At 36.7% G+C, this 21,606-nt stretch overlaps 1 protein-coding gene across 1 annotated transcript; it reads right to left on the bottom strand.

The window, feature by feature from the left end:
* Positions 1 to 7,024: 7,024 nt before the first annotated feature.
* On the bottom strand, positions 7,025 to 15,163 carry LOC145787393 (cytochrome c oxidase assembly protein SCO2-like). The gene is made up of 6 exons (XM_082599130.1): positions 14,992 to 15,163; positions 14,399 to 14,678; positions 13,625 to 13,702; positions 13,166 to 13,288; positions 9,724 to 9,932; positions 7,025 to 8,432 (listed from the first exon to the last, which is right to left on the bottom strand). Exons 1-6 carry the CDS (start codon positions 15,067 to 15,069, stop codon positions 8,292 to 8,294), a joined length of 909 nt encoding a protein of 302 aa, XP_082455256.1. The 5' UTR covers positions 15,070 to 15,163; the 3' UTR covers positions 7,025 to 8,291.
* Positions 15,164 to 21,606: the final 6,443 nt, after the last annotated feature.

Genomic DNA, 21,606 nt, shown 5'->3' with positions numbered 1-21,606 from the left:
ATCTTAAAAAATAAAGTATTACGTCAATCATAACAAATGAAAGGATAAAGTATTTCATAATTTTTCATAACTTTAAGTGGACTAATAATTTTATGACAAAAAGTTGTAAAACTTTTTGTTAAAAATTATCTTCGCGATCAACCCTGCCTCTTCAATAATGAATCATATCTTGCAAGTGTCGTCACAGACTAATGATGACGTTTATTGGTGACGGAACACAGGGTGAAAGAAATAGAAACGTGTTTATCAGGAAACTTTAAAATCTAATGTTTAAAAACATTAATTCTCAAACCACAGTAAGCGTATAATTTTTAAAAAATTTGCTCTCTTGTCATGCAATAGAAAACACTTGCTTTACAAAAAGTGAAAAGGTACAAAAACTAAAAAAAATGAAATAATTTTTTTTTTAATAGGCTGTTTTGAAATACGCTTTTATGTAGGTTGGTTATGTAAGTTCCATGTATGTCTTGACGGTTGGGCCTTCTGTTTCCATTAGCATAGAAATTTAAAATTAATTTGTTCAAAATTGAAACGTTAAGGATTGCCAATCATAGCCTACTGAGGCTTAGCCCACGAGTGTTCAAAAATTACATCATAACATTTGAACCAATCAAAGTTTAGCTTGGAGTAATATGTTTTATGTTTGTTTCTTGATCATTATACCTTGATTTATCTCTGAATTAATATTTTTCTTGTGAAACTTTCGTTTCATTTTGACCAAACAACCGCTTTTACAATGATTTTGTAGCTAAATTCTTTAATCTTAACTATTCAAGTTTGTCCACAAGAGTAGCGTCACATCTTCTTGTAACTATGGTCGTTTGCCTGTTTTGGGTATCTTCCTATCTAACAAGAAGACTATCTAACATTTGCAATAAAACACAGCAGAAATTTTACTTCCTGTCAATAGAAATTTGTTTCTCTTCAATCTCCTTTCAGCTCGGTTCGTCAACAACGACAAAGATGGAACTAATCTATCTTAGTTTTCTGAGAATGCACTAACACACTGGCTGTTTTAACACGTCGTTTCTTTGCAAAAGGACGCATTATCTACCCACTTTGTATTGATCACACATCCAAGTAAATCTCCTCAAATGACGAATCGCAAAACCTGCTGTAATTCCAACTCGCCATCTTAAAAATGCAGTGTGATAAACAGGCTCAGATTTTTCACAAACTTGTCGTCACGCTTCGCACGATACTAACACACCTTTGGTTGATATCGTTTGATAGCAAGCTATCTTCTAGGCCCATCTGTAACGAGCGACTACAGTTGGAGACAACTCGTCTTAATGCAGCCTACTGTGAAATCTAAAATTCTATCTTTTGAACACCAGCGAGGGTAACTGTTTAACCGACAAACAACATTCTTTTGGGAAATTTCTTCATCAAATCTGCCTGATTGAGCAAATACAGTCTGGTTCAACACAACGAATATTCTGCTAGATAAACCACTTCGCCTGGAGCTATAATAAAAATGAGAAAAAACCGTTTGGCTGCAAGCAACTAGTTCAGACCTTATGTGCAGTGTTCTTACTTGGTATCATACATACAAGAAGGATACAAGTCTGCAAAACAGGCCAAAACCTGATTCTTTGCTAACAAGTACAGTTTCTGAAAAAAGTATTTTGTGTGTAATCTCGGGAATTCAAATTCAATTTTATTTAAGTTGAATTATTGCTGGCGCGAACATGAAGAGAATGGCAAAGTAAACATGCGAATTAGGCACCAACAAAAGGAAAAGGTGACAAAACCGAATGGTTTGAAATGAGCTTCGATTGAACAGTGTTCAGAAATCACTATCTTAAATTTGCACAGAGGTAAAAACGCAGTTGTTACCTTTTTATAAGCTATGATGTCTAAATTACTACAATAACGTCAATTTTTGTCCAATGTTGGACAATGTAAAATAGACGTTTTAATATTTTTTTGTTGATCACTCTAATGTAGTGATGCTTAACCGGGGGAGAGGGGCTCGGGTCAACCACTTTTCATGGGGAGCGCGAGTCTTACAACCTTATTTAAAATTTTTGCAGTTATTTCAATGTTCTGAACTATGTTCGAGAACTGTGAATCACAGGTAGTTAAGCTACATATAGGCCTAACTGGTTCAGCAATAATAATTGCATATATTATGATGGACTTAGTTATGGTGATATCACATACATGTTAAGTGGAATTTGGAGTTTAGACTACGACCCTCCCCTGCCTACGCTAATAGCAGGAGAGTAATCAGAGAAAGGGGCAAAGAGAGCAGCCTCCCCAAATAGTTTGAATAAACATTTCACCTTCTGTTTTACAACATCAGTTGACAAATGTTTACTATGTATCTAGGCTGAAAGTACTCTGAAACGCGCAATTTTAGGATAATTGTTAATTTTTTTCTGGAGAAAGTCCCCCACAGCTCTCTGTGAGTGCTTCGCCTTCGCTAACCCGTTTCCGGCTCACTGACATGTGCAATAGTACTTAATAATCCTCCTCCCCCCTTGTGCTCGCTACGCCCTTATTTAGTAGCCTACTGTTCACACTGTTTGTAACTTAAAAGCTGTTTTTATTTTTTATCGTTACACTACTGGTAATATTACGGAATATCAGGCAATAATTTAACTATTACACTAAAGATGTAGTTTAACTGAGTGAGAACTATTTTAACCTACATTTTTTGGGGCACGTGACCAAGTGCTGTATATAGGCATGGTAGCATTGAGGGGGTCAGAAGATACGTTTGATCGGCGGATTTTCAGGGCCCTGGAATGTTTCCAGGGGCTTAAAAACCGAGAAAATACTGCATGTGTTCTTTGACATTTTGTTTGGTGATACCGGGCCCATTTTATTTTCCCAATAGCCCTATTTAGTCACTATAGATCCGCCATTGTTTTTATTTCTCGAAAGCGTTGGCTTTATTAACAAAACAATGATCTAGAGCAGTGGTTCTCAAACTTTTTTTTGTTGCGACGTCTCTGGAAAAGTTTTCTGGACTTGCGACGCAAGCAAATAAAAGTTAATGAGGAAACTCATTATTAAAGTTTTGCTTGTTAATACAACAACAAAAAGCAATGCATATTATTTAATGTGACGTGTGGGCTTGTTTGTTTTTACAAAGTTCATTAAATCTTGGGAGAATTTTTGAAATTGCCACCCGCATTTTTCTTTCAGTGTTTATTGGTGATCGAAATTTGCTTTTTATCACCGCCAAGGCAGAAAATCCTGCTTCACATAAATATGACGTGACAAACGGGATAATAATTCGTAGTGCTTTCTTCACCAAAGCTGGATAATCGCCATTCATTGAAATCCAGAAATTTGCCGGATTTCCTGAATTAAACATCCTTTTCAAGAAATTGTCACAAGAAAGGTCAATGTAGGCTTCTTTTTCTTGTGCAGTAAAAGACAGTGGAGTAAGTTGGACGAAAGGATCACGAATCCATTCGTAGTTTGATAAATTTTTCGGGAAGTATTTTGCAAATTTCGACTCGAGCTTGGACAAATGTTGCCCAAATATGCTTCACAAATTTGAAGGCAGCGTCATACTTTTCTTTTCAAGCAAATTGGACAAGAAAGTGAAGTATCGAGAGCTTCCAGACAGGTTTGCTATATCTTTCTTTCACAATAACAGCTTTTTAACGAATGCTGCAATTTTATCTGAAATGTCATTTTTATTCGGCCCTTGCATAGAAATGTTCAGTTTGGCGAAGATATCACACAAGTAAAGTAAGCCAATTTCAATAAAAAATTGTTCTGAGCTAAACAATCTGCAAGTGGATTATTTTCTTGCTGCAAAAAAGCCTCAAGTTCATGCACCAATTCGTAGAAGCGTTCAAAGAATTTTCTAAGCGAAAGCCACCTGGATGAAAATTAAAAGAGCAAACTCCGATGCGCTGCATTTATTTCTCCACAAAGTTTTTTGAAAACGCTTGACTTCAGTGGGCGTGTTTTAATGAAGTTAACAACTTTGATGACAACTGAAACTGCTAATCAATTGGATTAACCTCATCTTTATAAGATAAACTGATTTCAGCTACGAAACGAAACTCTTCTGCGACGCCCTTGGAAAATTGAAACGACGCACCAGGGCGTCGCGACGCACAGTTTGAGAACTACTGATCTAGAGAAAAGGTAAATATTATTTGAGAAAATTTAAAAACAATTTTGTTATTAGGAACGAGTTGGTCTAATTAGCTTAACTTCAACAAAACTTCGTTTGTAGCACTGCAATCACAGCCTGAGGCACAAACCTTCTGCAACCAATCGGTATGAAATTCCAAAACCAACCTACATGCATGCCAGTTATTAAAGCAAAATTAGGCTATCAAGCTGATAATAATGAAGGCGATTGTATTTATATTTTCCTGTCAATGGCCTTTTTAAAAACGTTATTCCATAAACACCAATGTTTGATTCAACGCTTAACTGCGCTTGTTTTTTTAGGGATAGGCTTAAGTTTTTCGTAAGCTTTAGAACGCTTTTGTAACTACAACTTACCGTAGCTAGCTTGAGATTATTCTTATTGTGAAAAAAACAGGACTTTATAGGGGTGATTGACTGCGAAATGCATAAATAACAGTTGACCAGAGTCAGGCGCGGATTTATCCGGGGGGGGGGGGGGGGCAGGGCCCCCCCTCGAAATTTTGTGAGAAATTGTATGTTTCCACATCAAATGGTTTGATATGCTTCTAAACAGCTAATATTAGTCCCACAGCGGACTTAACTTATGCCGGGGGAAGGGCAGAGAATAATTTTTTGTTATTAGCCTACTTTGGTTGAAATTATCCATCAATCAGACTCCGTTATTTTCTTTCATACAACTTCAAATACATTTTAATAGCAACATTTGTTGTAGCTGACTCAGCTGAAACCAACGCTAAACCAAATGACGTCAGTTGAAACAATCGGAAACTTTGAATGGCTGTTTTATAGTTTTTAAGTCTTCAATTCAATTCAATTTATTTTTCTTTGTCAGAATGCAAAAGAAATGATATTGTGAAAAAGAAATACAGTAACAAAACTAACAATTCATTATAATTTCAATCAATTGCCGTATATGCCTGCAAACATAGGCTACAAATATCCAATTGGTTATGGACACTGCATACAGGGTTTTAAACCAGATTTTAAGTTTACTTTGCATGCTTAGCAATTTTTATTCAGGCAAAATTTATTTTTTAAACATTTACAATTGATGAAAATGGCTGTTTTAATGTCTATTTTATAGCATATCGTATATGACTATATGTCGTAGTATCATTGTTCATATCTATATAAATATTGTTATGATTATTATATCTGTTTTATCTTTCTCTTTAATTAATTTTCAAATTTTTTGGCCCCCCGAAAAAAACTTCTAGATCCGCGCCTGACCAGAGTGACATCAACCAACAGTGTGTTGTAGGCAACGATTGCAAATAAGTCTCAAACGGCAATCAACTACCAAAAAACTCATCAATGTAGAGACTAATTAGCTTTATTTCGAACTTGATCAGTAGTAGCCTATGCTGCAAATCAGGTTTGTGCACAGCAGATGCTGTGGTTTCGACAGGGATTTAGCGAGTTCTCAAATTTTGTAAAAAAAAAACTAAAAGCAGGACGTCTATAAAAACGACGGAGAAACAAAAACGCAATGTTGCGTCAATGCAAGCGGAAATCTCCGTGTTGTTGAGCCGAAAAATCAAAATAAGTTGTTGTGAAGTTGGTACCATACTTTAAAACAGAGGTCACCAAACTACGGCCCGCGGGTCACAACGGTAAACCATAATCTCTTCGTGGGAAATTTGTAACATAAATTTCCCGGATCCGTTCGTCTGTATGCAATGACCGAAAGAAACACTCTTCTGAAAACGTCTATTCAAGAATTGTATTTCTGTAAAATTAGCCTCAAGGCTGGCGAAGGATGGGGGCAACACCGTACCCTCTAAAACTTGTCACTACAATACAAATTACTGAGATAAAGACGGAAATTTCGTCTAGTTGGTAAGCACCAAGCAAACAGTTAAATATGCGACCAACTTTTCAAGCAACAAGTTTAAGAATGACAAGAATAGATTGCAATCTTCCAAACGCACGTAACCATCTTATGTGACGTAATAATGATAAGCATTATAAAGCTATTCAAGCACCTGTTAAGTTTGGCTTACACCATATCTCGTAATTCAAGATTTAACGATGATGTAATGTTTCAACAGGTGTGACAAAGGTGATGCAATCTTTGCTTATTTCTAGCAATAGTCCATATGACGTCAGGTTCAGTAGACAACGGCTTTATGTGAAATCCGCGTGCTGCGGAAATAACAGCTGCAATACAACTGTTAAGGAAAAAAAGTGAAAAAGTTTTTTGTTAAAATTGTTCGTTGTTGTATGTTGAATTTGTAGCCTACATGTTGGTGTTCTGTTTTTATCATTAGGCCACCACAAATGGGGACAGCCTAGGCCAAATTTGGAAAGATGTAATGTTTTTTCAAGAGCACGATGTCCTGTAAGTGTAGTGTACCACAGCAGGGGATCCCTTTTCCAGCAACCTTTCGATTTTCATCACAACTTTGCTATTCCACAGCTGACTTTGTTATTTATTGTGCTCAATTCAAGTCAATTTTAAATAGTTGTATATCTTTTCGCAATTTGCATCCGGCCCGCAGCTGTCAATCTCGCAGCAATCTGACCCTCAGAGAAAAAAGTTTGGTGACCCCTGCTTTAAAAGAACTCTCAATTTCAGGCTATTTGCTCTGTTGAGCCACCTACCCAAAGTTAAATCCGCAATGCATCAGTAAAAACCGAATAGCTCAGTTGATTTTTCTTAGACTCGGAGAGATCAAGCAGCGCTGGTTTAACGTTCAAAGTGTGCGCTTGAGCAACGCACTTGAAGGACAGCTCTCCATTCATCGGTAGCCTACCCGGTGGATCAAATAATTTTCAGCATTCATGAAGCAAACACAAAGCATCTAATAAAAGTTGTGCAACAATCTTCGCCTTTAAATCAAGTACCATAATGCGTTCTGCTGGTGTAAATTAAGCTAAACTATCACAAGATGTATAAAGTGACACTCTGCTTTTATTCCGACATTTCGCCAAACAGACACAACTGACTTTTTCAGAGAGTGACTACCTGTCTAGCATGGCAAAACACAGGACCATGTTGCTGAAATCAACTGAACAGTGAACATGCAAAATGAAAATGCAACTTCTAGACAAAAAAAATTATCGCGCGCAAACTTTTTTCTAGTTCAAAGTTATTTACGAGAATGTTTGTGGTGCCAGAAATCTTTTGCATTTGTGGCTATTTTATTAACAATGCAAAGCTTCATTCTTTCGAAACTGAACATAAAATAATTAAAATCTATGCGGGAATCTATGGTTAAAATCATAACATGATTCACAATAGGCTGCATTAAGCCTTGAGAGGATGCTAACAAAGCAAAATGCTGTAATAAAGATTGAAAGTATTTAAGAATACGCTAAGACTTGCTTTGTGATGATTAACAGTTGTGGATGTCCAAGAAATACAACGTCAACCCACAACGTGAGGCTTTCGTGTGGAGTGCAAACAAGCAAAAAACTGTGCATGAATAGGCTGAGATAATAAAATCTTTGACACAAAAATTTGAAAAGTGTTGTTGCGTAGTATTGACTACTGCCCATCCAGCAAATCAGTTTTTATTTATATTGAATAAATGCAAAAAAGAACTCATTTTTCTTAGTAAATGCGCAGATGAACAATCGCATTGTGCTGTGACATCCTTACTGCTTGTTGGCTCTCTCAATACTCATGAACACGTTTTGTGATCTGGTGAAGCAGAAGCCTATGTGAAGCGAGTGTCTAACACTAGACTGTGTGCCAAAGTTCGGTTTCATAATAATTCTCAGAGACCGACTTATTCAAGTTTACTTTGTTTAGTTTTTTTCAAAGTAATTTAGGTTTGAAGAAACCGAGTAAGATGGACAGTAACTTGTCAAATACACAACAATCTTTTCCAGTTCTTTGGTGAGAATCGAAAGACGTTCAAAATAGTCATAATCATCTAGCAAGCTTTCTGAAAAACTATTTATCTTGGACAGCAATGTTTACTCTGACCACCATGATCGACTAAACAACCTTGATGTGTGTTGCGTAGTAGCTTTCAATGTTATTTTCGGTAACGGTTGGCTTTGCAAACAGCATGCCACACACAGCACCACTTGAATACCGTGTCTTTGTGGAATTTTCAAATAAACTGGGAATGCATTAGACTTGCATCACCATCAAATATGAAAAAAAAAATACACAAGGCGCAAGAAAAGAAAGATCAACGAGCCAAAAGTGTTCAACCGTGTAAACGCTTGTAGTTCAACATATTATTTCGAATTCCAGAAACAATTTTTTCCGTCGGTACAGACCTCGAACCGTAGTAGTCCACAAAGTTTCCTTTTGGGTTCATAAGATACATAACTATCGTGTGATCAACCTGTTGAAACAAGCTTAGTTACCATGTGAACTATTCAAAATTTTACGACCAGAGGAAGCCATCACGCATAAACCAACATAGCCTAAGCTATTTGCTTTCATCGAGCATGAGTGCTAGGACCTTGACAAATCCTTTTCAGCAAGCATCTTTCGGTCTCGGCCACGTCTTAAAAATTTGCATTTTTTCGCTTCTGCCTTGTTGTCGTTCAGGGCTATGATATAGCAATTATTGATTTCAGTTTGATGGCCGGGATGCGAAGTTCTTTTTCCCACAAACTTTTTGTCTCATTAGCATATTTCTGTAAGTGTAGCCATAACTGGTTACCACGAGGAGCGCGTAACTGTTTTTACCGATTTTTCAAAGTTAGCAGCCAATTTTCGCCCTCCAGGTCCAAATATAAACATTGAACTTGAAAAATAACGTAGTCTGGAGACACACCTTATGTAGTGACTAGTCAAGTTTAAAAGACTTGAGAAAAAAAATTGATTCTGGACAGCTGGTTACTCTAAAAGTAAGATTTTCCGAATTGATTAAGAATAATACTTAACCTATTAACCTTAACCCTACTTTTTTGAAAAGATTTTGTGCACCGCAAAAATTAATTTAAAGAAAAATAATTGACTTCGATGGGCGTCGAACCGTTGTCCTCACAAATATAAGGCAAAAGATGTAACAACTGAACCAGACACGCCAACGAAATACGTTTGCATTCACACGCTATTAATACAAACTCTATGTGAAGTAACAAAAATTTCGTGGAAAAAAATTTCGCTGGATTAATTCGAACTAAAGTGCATCACATGTTAAACTTAAAGCTATTACATTATATTTTGCAGTTGCAATTTAGGCATTAAAAAAGGTTTAAACCAGAAGTTGTCCCGAAGAAGGAATCCTTTCTGGTTTGGTTTTGAATCTTTATACTCGGACTAACAAAGCCTTGATAGGTTATTCCTGGCAGTTTCACATAATTGTAGAGGCTTTTGACGCAGGGCCGGTTACCGAGGTTGACAGGGTGAAGTTTTGCGATTGTTGAAGTCTTGTTGCCGGGAAATTATTCCATCCGTTAGATGCCACTGAATGGAAAGTAGTCCTTATAACGGGTTGCTCAATCCTACACCCCGAGAGCCGAACCAGCGTCTTGATCTTGAAGTTTCTTCGTTCACGTAGTCACGCGCTAACCAACTGAGCTATCGGGGTGGACGGGTTTCTTGTGAAGCTTTTTCAATCCATGGACAAATGTTTAACACATCTAATCTAAGTTACGACTGTTTGGAGTGAAAAGCATACTTACAATGTAATCATTATCGTCATCTTTGGGACCAGCCTGGTAGTAAACTCTGAACGCTTTTGTTGCTTGCTTAACCTCTTCATTTGTACCAGTCAGGCCAACAAACTTGGGATGGAATTCCTCCAGGTAATTCTTGATGGCTGTGGGTGTGTCCCGTTCAGGATCAACCGACAAAAAAATTGGAAGAATCTCTGGGATGCTTTTATCCGCATCTGGATAGAAAAAACAAACAAACACATAATTCAAAATATCGTCGCTACGTGGCCGAGCGGTGGGAACGCCTGTCCGAAGTTCAAAACACGTCGGTTCAACACCGCTCTAGAGCATGCGGCTGTGTCTTCTCGGCAAGACACAAGAATGACATCTCAAGATATTGGTAGCAGCTGACTCGATGACCACTGTATATGTATCTTCGCTACTTCCTGTTGTATTGCACATTGCCATCGTAGTGCACTGTATGTTGTCGCAATGGGCACAAAATAAAACATTATCATTATTTCATTTGTAACGCCAAGTACAGCACAAACTGGCCGAGATTTCCGGTCAAGTACAGAAGTACTATTTCTAAAAGAAAGTCTAGGTACTGGTAGGGGAAACAACCTTGGGTGTTTGAAGGATAAATTCTCAACTTCATAGATTAAACTGACAACAACTTGAAGTTTTGATTTACAACTTCTAGCTCTCAGATGCATATCAAAGTATATATTTTATTGATGTAGAACGATGCTGCTCAACGGCGAGTAGGGAAGTCCGACAACATCAAAAGCTCGTTGGGTGGAGATGAGCGTATTTTTATCATCCGCTCTGCTGAGCGTCAAACCAAAATGACATAATAAAAAATTTAGCACATCATGCACTTGCTGTAACAACAGCAGTGATTAAATGATATGAGATGTTCTACTGGTGCAAATTAAGCTAAACTATCACAAGATGTATACAGTGACAATCTGCTTTTATTCCGACGTTTCGTCAATCAGACACGACTGACTTCTTCAGGGGGCTAGACCAGGTAGTGACTACCTGTCTAGCATGGCAAAACACAGGACATATTGCTGAAAACAACTAAACATGCAAAATGAAAATTCAACTTCTGGACAAAAACTTATCGCGCGCAAAGTTTGAAATAAGTTAGAAAAAAGGGGGACTTAATTGCGATCAACAAGAAACTAAAATAACAACAAGATAGGAGAGTGAACGGCATGAGTCATGAATCGAGTTTTGTACGCACTACTGCACAGTTTTACAATCAGCATGAAACCAATTTAAAAAAACGTCAAATCAGCACTTACAATAGTTTTTTGTAGATAGCGGGAAAAGAGATGCCATCATTGCGATTCATTACATGAGGCTTTTGATTGATGAACCAACTTTCAGAAAACATTCGCTTTTTATAATCACTTTCAACTTTTAGAATTTTAGAATTGCTCCAAGTTATTTTATGATCTGAAGTTATGGCATGCATGCAAGGAGCGGAATGTTCAGGGCGTTGATATTTGAAAGCTCTTTTGTGTTCATTAATGCGAGATTTGAGATCTCGTTTTGTTTGGCCAACATAAATTAAATTGCAATCATCACAAGAAACTTGGTACACTAAACCTGAGATTTCGCTTTGATTCAAGGGGTCTTTTAAAGATGGCAAAAATTTACTTATTGTCAAGAAAGGTTTTAAAGCGACTTTTACACCAATTTCATTTAAGATACGCCGAATTTTTTCAGAAACTCCCTTAACATAAGGTAAAGAAACAAAAGACTTATACTGGGTAGATGGGGGTACTAAACTTTTAGGTTGTCGTTGGCAAGCATGCTTTCTTGGAAATCCATTGAGGCGCAAAGTATTGTGTAATGCTTTGTTCTGTCGTGAACGTTCATGCGGATCTGCGACATGTGTGTCAATGCGGTCATACAAAGTTTTAGCTACAGTAAGTTTTTGATGTTTGGGATGGTGTGAATTAAAATTTAAATATCTGTCAGTGTGTGTGGGTTTTTTGAAAATTGTAGTGGTCAACGTGTTTGTGGCATTGTGACGAATAACTGAGACGTCTAAAAATGATATGGAGTTGTTTTTTTCATGTTCTGTTGTGAATTGAATTGAAGAAGATATGCTATTCAAATGTTGATGAAATTGGTTGACCGCAGACTTTTTTATAATGCAAAAAGTGTCATCTACATATCTCACCCAAAGTTGCGGTGGTGTATGGAATGAAGTGATGGCAGTGCGCTCAATGTATTCCATGAAAATGTTAGCCACGACCGGGGAAATGCAAGAACCCATCGGCGTACCATAAATTTGACGATAAAGAACGTTATTATAACAAAATACAGTAGACTCAAAACACAATTTCAAAGCTTCTGTGACGTCATTGATAGAAAGTTTAGTGCGTTCGTGTAAAGACTTATCTTGCGAAAGTAGTAGAGAGATAATCTGCAAACATTCTTTGAGAGGAACGGAAGTAAATAAGCTCACAACATCAAAAGAAACAAAGCAATTATTGCAATCAACAGAGGTGTTTTTGATTAATTGTACAAACTCAGATGAATTTTTTACAGTGTATTCTTGGTTCAACAATGGCGATAAAATATCAATTAAAAATTTCGATAAATTATAAGTAGGCGAACCGATAAAGGAAACGATAGGTCGAAGAGGGGTGTGGTTTTTATGAATTTTGGGCAATCCATAGATTTTCGGAGTTACACTCTTATTACACTTAAGACGATGATAAACTGGCATGGTGATTTTTCGTTGAGTTGCAAATTGCCAAACTAGTTTGTTTACAGATTTTTCAATAGATGCAATAGGATTAGGTCTACGTCTTAAAATTTTATATGTAGTATTGTCATTTAAAAGTTCAGAGAGTTTGTTATGATACTCAGAACTGTCCATAATTACCGTTGCGTTCCCTTTATCGGCTTTCATTATTTTGATGGAGCTGTCAGATTTCAGTTCTTTTAAAGCTGTCATTTCTTCTGGAAGAAGGTTAGGTGGTGGGGGTCTTGCCGTATTCAGAATTTGAGTAATCTTTGATCTGGCCATTGCAACACCAGCTGCGTCATTTACTCCTCTGTATCCTTTTTCTGTTGCCGCTACAATATCTAATTTAGGAATTGACTTGGGCGAAATGGCAAAATTGAGACCTTTTTTCAACACTTTGATTTGAGGTTTAGTGAGTTCTTTCTGGCTTAGATTTTTCACCCATCGGTTTGTCAACGATGATGTATCATTTCTTTCTGAGAGCTGTGTTTGTCGTAAAGCAGCTAACTTTTTTTCATGAATTTTCTTTGTTTTATTGTTTGAAGAATGTTGCGTTTTAGTAGAGTAATGCAGTAAATCTTGGACATGGCCTGACTTTAGCTTGCTCTTCAAAAAGTCATAAAGTTGATTATAAAATGATTTTTTCTTCTTAATTTGAAAGTGACATTCCGTTATGCGCAATTGTTATCAACTTACCAACCAGGTCGACGATTTCCGACATTTTTTCTAGCTCTTCAGGACAGATGTCAGGACAATGGGTGAAGCCAAAGTAAAGCAGCAACCACTGACCCAAGAAATCTTTCTTAGTAACTCGTTGACCTAAAACAGATACTCAATCAATAAACTTCGAAAAATTTTAATTTTAATAACCCAGTAACCCACCAGAAAAAGCCAAAATAAATTTGTTGAAAGTCCATTTCATAAACAATGTGTAGCACCTCACAACAATAGATTCAGCCTTGATAACGCACATATTTATGTGTAAGCATTAAGCAAACAACACAAACTCAACGAATACCTACAAAAGTTTTATTTGACTTGCTTTAACATTAATGTAGTTCTGGTGCAGACAGGACTTATAATATTTATTTTGTGATTTAAAAAGTTCTTGTTTATTCTAAGCAACGATTTCACCAGCCAAATTTACCAACAAACCTAGGTGATTCGTTAAATTGTAATCTTCTGCTCCAATATCCACTTTACTGAGTTGGACCTCTCTTTGTTCCAGTTTCTCTAGTAGAAAAAAAATAATACAAAAATTTATCATTTAAGGTTTTACGTTGCTCTATTCAATTTATTTACGTAGTTTACATTGTACTTTTTCTTTATTATTTTTGCCAGTTTTGACTACCAAGACTTGTGTTAAATTTGTTTATTGACCAGTAAATCAAACTTAAATTAAACAGACATAGAGTGGTCAAGTCAATTTGTGCGTATATTAGAAACTAATGAATACTGAAAGTCATCCCTGCATTTGGAGGTTAATAAGACAAATAACAGAACATACATGTTGAAAAAGTGCATACACTACTATGTCCTTCCACATTGATCAATGTTGTCAGCAAAAAATATGTGAGAAAGCAGCACACTGTCACAACGATTTTTTTAAATGAAGAGGCTAGTTTTAAAAAAGCAATTACAGATTAGTAGGATTTCAGATTACATAGAGCTTGAAAATGATATATTTTCTGCATATTGATATATACTTTATAACTTTAGTGCTGTTTTCTTGTAATACCGGTACTTGTAAAACTAGAGACAACATAATTGTTCTTTCCTTTTTAGATGTACTGAATGCCAAACAAAAACACAAATAACAACCACATGATTCAGTTATTGCATGCTTACTGGCATTTTTTCATGCTTAAAAACAAAGTAAAAAGTCGAGCAGTTACTTCATGCAAAACTATATGAAATGTACCACTGCACCTCTTTTCTTTTTCCTTTCCATGTAAAAAAAGCCCAGCCCAGTAGCTAAAGCAATAATTGAAACAACAATCAAGCGATTCTTCATAGAAACAGGAACCTCTTCATTGTTTTCTTCTTTGTTTGCATCTTTTCCTTGAGTACCCAAACTTGGAGATGAAAATAGTCTTATTTGAGTGTCTGGCACGTCAACCATCAAACATGGAAGTTTTGGAGGAGAATACAATCCATAGAGAGCTTTTTTGTTACGGAATGAATGTAGACTTCTTTTTATGACACATTGCTGCAAAACAAAAGAAATGACAAATATAATTATTATGCTTTATATGTACAAGCTTAAACAATAAAGACAATGATTAGTACTAGTTAGCAAACTACAACAACAACAAAAAACGCTACAGATAATGGCACACGATTGATCGCTCTTCAGGGATCACCCATTCATACACCCAAATATGCTTTTGCTCAGGAGTGTGCTACTGTGCAAACTTACAGCACTGCTGGGCCAAATACACATAACCACTAACCAGGTTAGTCTGCAGGCCTCTGTATTTTTTCAAAGTCTTAAATTAGGCAAAACATTTATAAATACTCACAGTGGAAAATGGATAAGTTCCCCATAAATAGCTCCAATAAACTGTGCACTTTGTATTTCTTAAGCACAATTGTGACATTTTATTTATTACATCAGCGATATTAAACTCTTTCAATCAAGAGTTTTTACAAATTTACACAAAAGTTTCCCAATTAGGCTATACGGTATATATATAATACTCTGTATTGGAAATTGTTTAGTTTGTTAAATTGTTTAGGCTACATACCGTATTATACGGGTCTGCTACTATTCGGCGAGTCTGATTCGGCGAGTCCGATTCGACTAGTCCGATTCGGCGAGTTCCCTATTCGGCGAGAGCCCTTTTCGGCGAGTGCCCTATTCGGCAAGGTTTTGAAATTTTTGAAAGGAAATTATCGGGTACCGTAGCTTAATTATAATTGCCGTTTTTACATCGTTTTAACGTCGCTAAACGTTGAAATCGTGCAGAAAAGAATAAAAATAAAATGTTTGAACTATTAATTAAATTAAAATTCGTCATGTCAGTTCGGTTGTTTTTATTTCTGACCATCATATGAAAAACAATACACGTCAACATAGCAAAGGTAGAAGCGACAAAACGCGAACGTTAAAACGTGCTTGAATTCGTCATGTCAGTTCAGTTGTTTTTCTTTCTGATCATGATATCAAAAACAATACGTCAACATAGCAAAGGTGTAGAAAAAGGTAGAAGCGACAAAACGCGAACGTTAAAACGTGCTTGTGACCGAAGTAAGTTATTGAGTTGAAAGAAATTTGGCACGGTCGCAACACTTTCAGAAAAATTTAAGATATGAAGGAAAAATAAAACAAAGAAAATGTTACAAAAATAAAATAAAATAGATCATGTTTATGTCTATAAGTTAGTACTTTTGAATAGTTAAAATGATTAGTTTGGACCAACAAATGTGTGGCCTACAGCTTGGATTGAAAGGAAATTATCGGGTACCGTAGCCTAGTTATCCCGACCAGCAAAAAATTGTTCCAAGAACACAGTTCATTTTTACATTGTAGTAACAGAATGAAAAGGCTAAACAAATGTGTGGCCTATCGTGTTAACGTCGCTAAACGTTGAAATCGTGTAGAAAAGGGAGCGTTTGCTGACTAGGATACTTTGAAACTGAGAAACATTCACAGAAGCCCTACGATTTGTTCCAAGAACCCATTTAGCATAACATTTCATTTGTACATTGATTCAACGTCTGAATACATTATCTTAAAAATGCAACGTATACGTATCGTAGGGCTTCTGTGAATGTTTCTCAGTTTCAAAGTATCCTAGTCAGCAAAAGCACCCTTTTCTACACGATTTCAACGTTTAGCGACGTTAAAACGATAGGCCACACATTTGGTTAGCCTTTTCATTCTGTTACTACTATGTAAAAATGAACTGTTAGGCTAACTGGGTTCTTGGAACAAATTTTTGCTCGTCGGTATAACTAGGCTACGGTAGCCTACCCGATAATTTCCTTTCAATCTAAGCTGTAGGAGTGTAGGTCACACATTTGTTGATCCAAACTAATCATTTTAACCATAGGCGCCTAAGCCGTGGGGGCCAGGCCCCCACGCATATTTCCGCGTGGGAGCAACTTTTCATGCGGCATTGATACATAAAACAATAGATGAACTAGCGATCGCAGCAGGAAAACATTTTTAAATACAAACCGCAACAGCTTCGCAGTAAATAATCACTAGAACGAGTAGCGATGCTACAATCCCACCCCAGACAAAAAAATCTGTCATTTTTACGTTGATTTAACGTCTGCAGACGTTGAATCAATGTAAAAATGACTGATTTTGCTGCCTGTGACATAGCAAAAATCTACCATTTTGCGTCGATTCAATGTCATCAGATGTTGAATGCACCCAAAAACAACATAAGTTGCTACGTTGACGCAGCGTGCGTTTAACTTAATGCGCTTGCAAACAGCCTCCTGTCGCTTGTCGAAAGTTGAAACCTCTGCAGAGAATTGTCGCGGCAGTGAATCGGTTGCTGTGAAAATGAACTTGAAGTTTCGGCCCGAGGTAACCACTAACCAACGTAACAAGGGCTGACAGTGCAAACCGCATTGCGCACACGCCGCATAATCAACACAACAACGGACTCGCGCAAATTGCATGGCGCACACACGTCCGTTGCCATAGAAACCCGATCAAAGGCGGGGAATATGCGCATCTTTTGTTTTATCTGCAACACGAAAACGGGCGTATTACAGCGAATTGGAACTTGAAAGCTGGTCAGCCATAAGTTGCGATATTGTAGTGGAAAGGGAGCAATGTCAAGTCGAAAACTTAATCAAACGTCTCTCTGTAACTATTTTCAAGGGCTGTTTACGGATGTCAGCAACTTTTAAATTTATTAAAGGTGACGTGCTGTTGAATTGATGTAAACATGAATGATTTTGCTTTCAACAGGTATATTTTCAAGCATATGACCAAGTTAGTATTTTCATTCCATTTACGAGTATACCTTTTAGTAAACCTTTTCGTCTCTTGTTTCATGCTAATAAATCTAGTTTGTTGCTAAACTTTATGTTGCGCTTAGCTTAAAGAGTCGCAGTCCATCAACCGCTAGCCAACGCAGACGCATAGCATGTGTTTTGGTCGAGCTTTGTTTATAATAATTAACGGTAGGTCGAACGTAGCGATAACTCCGAGTGTGGCAATAAAAGCAATCCTAGTGTGACGACATAATTACGTCATCCATCTGCGTGACATTTCGCTGAATTTACGTTGCTGCTGATGAAACACGCTTTCGCCCCCACGGCCAAAAAAATAGTTGGGCGCCTATGATTTTAACTATTCAAAAGTACTAACTTATAGACATAAACATGATCTATTTTATTTTATTTTTGTAACATTTTTTTTGTTTTATTTTTCCTTCATATCTTAAATTTTTTTGAAGGTGATGCAACCTTGCCAAATTTCTTTCAACTCAATAACTTACTTCAGTCACAAGCACGTTTTAACGTTCGCGTTTTGTCGCTTCTACCTTTTTCTACACCTTTGCTATGTTGACGTGAATTGTCGCTTCTACCTTTGCTATGTTGACGTGTATTGTTTTTCATATGATGGTCAGAAATAAAAACAACTGAACTGACATGACGAATTTTAATTTAATTAATAGTTCAAACATTTTATTTTTATTCCTTTCTGCACGATTTCAACGTTTAGCGACGTTAAAACGATGTAAAAACGGCAATTGCAATTAGGCTACGGTACCAGATAATTTCCTTTTAAAAATTTCAAAAACTCGCCGAATAGGGCACTCGCCGAAAAGGGCTCTCGCCGAATAGGGAACTCGCCGAATCGGACTAGTCGAATCGGACTCGCCGAAACGGGCCATTCCGGTATTATACAGTAGGGTAAGTTAGGATACCGGTAATAAGCTAAGAATATAGAACAACAATTAATACTTTATCATAAAATCTGAATCAAAAATGTACATGCGCAATTGCGCATGAATGAAAGAAAACGGTAGTGAATTTGATCCATGGAAAAATTTCATAACAAAATATGGAAAGCTGATAACAGCAGTGAAAAGGTGCTTATTCACAATACGATGCCTTAGTGAAGAATTCGCTGCTCTCAATGTGTAGCACTTTTTAAATGTCTACCTACCATTTCTGTTTTTGAATAATTCTGTCAATCTTGGTTGCCATGCCTGCATAGGCTAAAGTGGTTCAAAGTCTTTACAAGTACTGATATACAAAACTGCCTCGATTAAGAATTCAAGAAAAAATTTTTTAGTTTAAAGATGAAGATTTCTGTAAATAATCGCTCAACTAGATGTTCAATCAAAAATGATAATTACTTTATTCCTCTGTATGCTACTACAAAACTTCAACGAAACATCAAGGATAGTGGAGTAAAAAGGGTGCAACCTAGTTCGTACCCTGAACAGTTCGGACCCTCAGTTCGTACCCTGAAAAGATCGAGAGAAAAAATTAAAAAAAGCCGAAGTCGCTGATCGCAGTTTAATAGCACAAAGCCGAAGTCGCTGATCGGAGTTTCCGCAAACAAACTCGAGGGCTAGGGTTAGCGGAAACCGCGGAAAAATATTTGCGGAAACTGCGATCAACGAGGGTTAGAGCAGAGCATAGATTACTCGATGATTAGAGTTAAGGTTAGCCGAAACTGCGGTTAGCAAAACTGCTGAAAAATGTTTGCGGAAACTGCGATCAGCGAGGGTTAGGGTTAGAGCATAGATTGCTCTATAGTTAGGGTAAAGGTTAGCGGAAACTGCGGAAAAATGTTTGCGGAAACTGCAATCAGCGAGGGTTAGGGTTAGAGCATAGATTGCTCTATAGTTAGGGATAGGGTAAAGGTTAGCGGAAACTGCGGAAAAATGTTTTCGGAAACTGCGATCAGCGAGGGTTAGGGTTAGAGCATAAATTAATCTATGGTTAGAGTTAAGGTAAAGGTTAGCGGAAACTGCGGTTAGCGGAATCTACGGAAAATGTTTGCGGTAACTGCGCTCAGCGAGGGTTAGGGTTAGAGCATAGATTAGCCTATGGTTAAGGTTAGCGGAAACTGCGATCAGCGACTTCGGCTTTGTGCTATCTTTCTCTCGATCTTTTCAGGGGGAAAATTTTAAAATGTTTGCGGAAACTGCGATCAGCGACTTCCGCTTTTTTTAATTTTTTCTTTCGATCTTTTTAGGGTACGAACTGAGGGTCCGAACTGTTCAGGGTACGAACTAGGTTGCATCCGAGTAAAAATGTGGAACTCAATTCCACTAGATATTAAAAAAAATCTTTTGACTCATTTAAAAAACTTTACAAAAACTATCTAATTGCAGAATATTAAAGTTGAATGCAGTGTAATTTACTAATGTTGAGTTGTGGACCAATACCGGCACTCTTTAAGCTTTTAATCGTTGACTATCAACACCTAATATTGGAACTTGAAATTTTGACATATTATGGATGCAAGTTTGTTTCTGTCTTGACTCTTTGCTGCAAGTGTAGATATTTTAGTGTAATGTTTATTAAATGTTTATCATCGACTTGGCTGAGGGTGGCTGCTTGACTCGAAGACCATCATGTGGTCACTTCGCAGCTTCCTGTTGTGATTTACTTACTTCAAAGATGCAGTGTACGTTTGTTATTTTTCTTTGTTTCAATTGTGTTTATTAAGCATGCTGCATCATTTAATGATTTTGCTGTTATTGGCTAATATTACACAACAAAATAAACCAATCAATCAATTCTCCATAGATAAGCATTAAAGGTTTTTAACAGCCTGTACTCAGTGCTTTCAACCAAACTTTAAATTTCTGTTTTGTCAACCAGGAATTTCTGAACAATTGAGAATAATGATTTTCTTTGCAACTTTATCATCTCAAGAGTCGCATTTAAATTCAGATTTCAGATTTGCTTTCAGTGTTGCTTATTGCACTAAAAACTGTCAGTCTAAGAGTTGCCAGATACTTTCAAAATTTTCAGCCCAAAAGCAATAGACCAGGTATGGAGTCTATTGAATAGACCTTTCCCCGCAGCCAACCAATGAAGCATGACGTTGAAAGCAAACCACTTCAAGAACTGGTATCGTAGTAGTGAAGCACAGTTTTTGAACGTTTTGATCGAACAATCGCTCATTTTAGACGTATATTTTGTACTAAAAGTACTTTTTTGACTGAGTATTACAATTAAGTTGTTTATTTTCAGAAAAAAATTGAATTTACTACAGGGCGTTAGCCCATGGGCCTAACTACCGCCGGCACAGCACTATAGCCACTGCACGGGACTACTGAGCGAAAGGACCTCGCATTGATAAATTGTATTTTAAAACTATTTGAGTTAACAACTAAAGTAGGTAGCCTAAACGTGTTATCATTTCATTTATCATTTCAAAACATGGCAAATAATAAATGAAATTACTGGCCGTACAAACAAAAAACACAATAAACAATATGCAACCAACTTCTCATTAAGTAATGGTCATAAAGTTACAACCGACCCGGTGCAAATAAGTAATACATTTAACACATATTTTACTCAAGTGGGACCTTCACTTGCAGCCAAAGTTCCAAAAACCACTTCTAATCCATTGTCCCTGATGAGAGGCAGACTTCTCAATTCCCTGCATCTAGAAAATACTGATGAAATGGAAATTTTAAGCATTGTCAACAGCTTAGATAACAAAAAAGCAACTGGTCCAGATGGCATCACTATCAAAACAATAAAAAGATTGAAGTATGTCATAAGCCCAATCTTAATTAGCTTCTATAATAAATGAATCTATGACAATTGGTAAATTCCCTGATAGCTATAAAATTGCAAGAGTGATACCCCTTCATAAAGGAGGACCAAAAAATAAAGTTGATCAATACAGGCCTATTTCCATCTTAACATGTTTCTCTAAAATCTTTGAAAAAATCATTCATAAAAGGTTAGTAAATTTTTTTTGAAAAATTCAATGTTTTGTCCCAACAACAGTTTGGTTTCAGAGGTGGACATTCAACCACATTAGCTGCTACGGATATCTATGAACAACTACTACAAAATTGTGATGATGGTTTTGTTACATGTAGTATCTTTATTGATCTTGCTAAAGCATTTGACACTGTTGACCATGAAATCCTTTTAAAGAAACTAGATTATTATGGCATCAGAGG

The sequence above is a fragment of the Aplidium turbinatum genome, chromosome 18, assembly GCF_918807975.1.
Source record: "Aplidium turbinatum chromosome 18, kaAplTurb1.1, whole genome shotgun sequence".
In the NCBI taxonomy this organism is placed as follows: Eukaryota; Metazoa; Chordata; class Ascidiacea; order Aplousobranchia; family Polyclinidae; genus Aplidium; species Aplidium turbinatum.
This window is presented reverse-complemented; position numbering and strand designations above follow the sequence as displayed.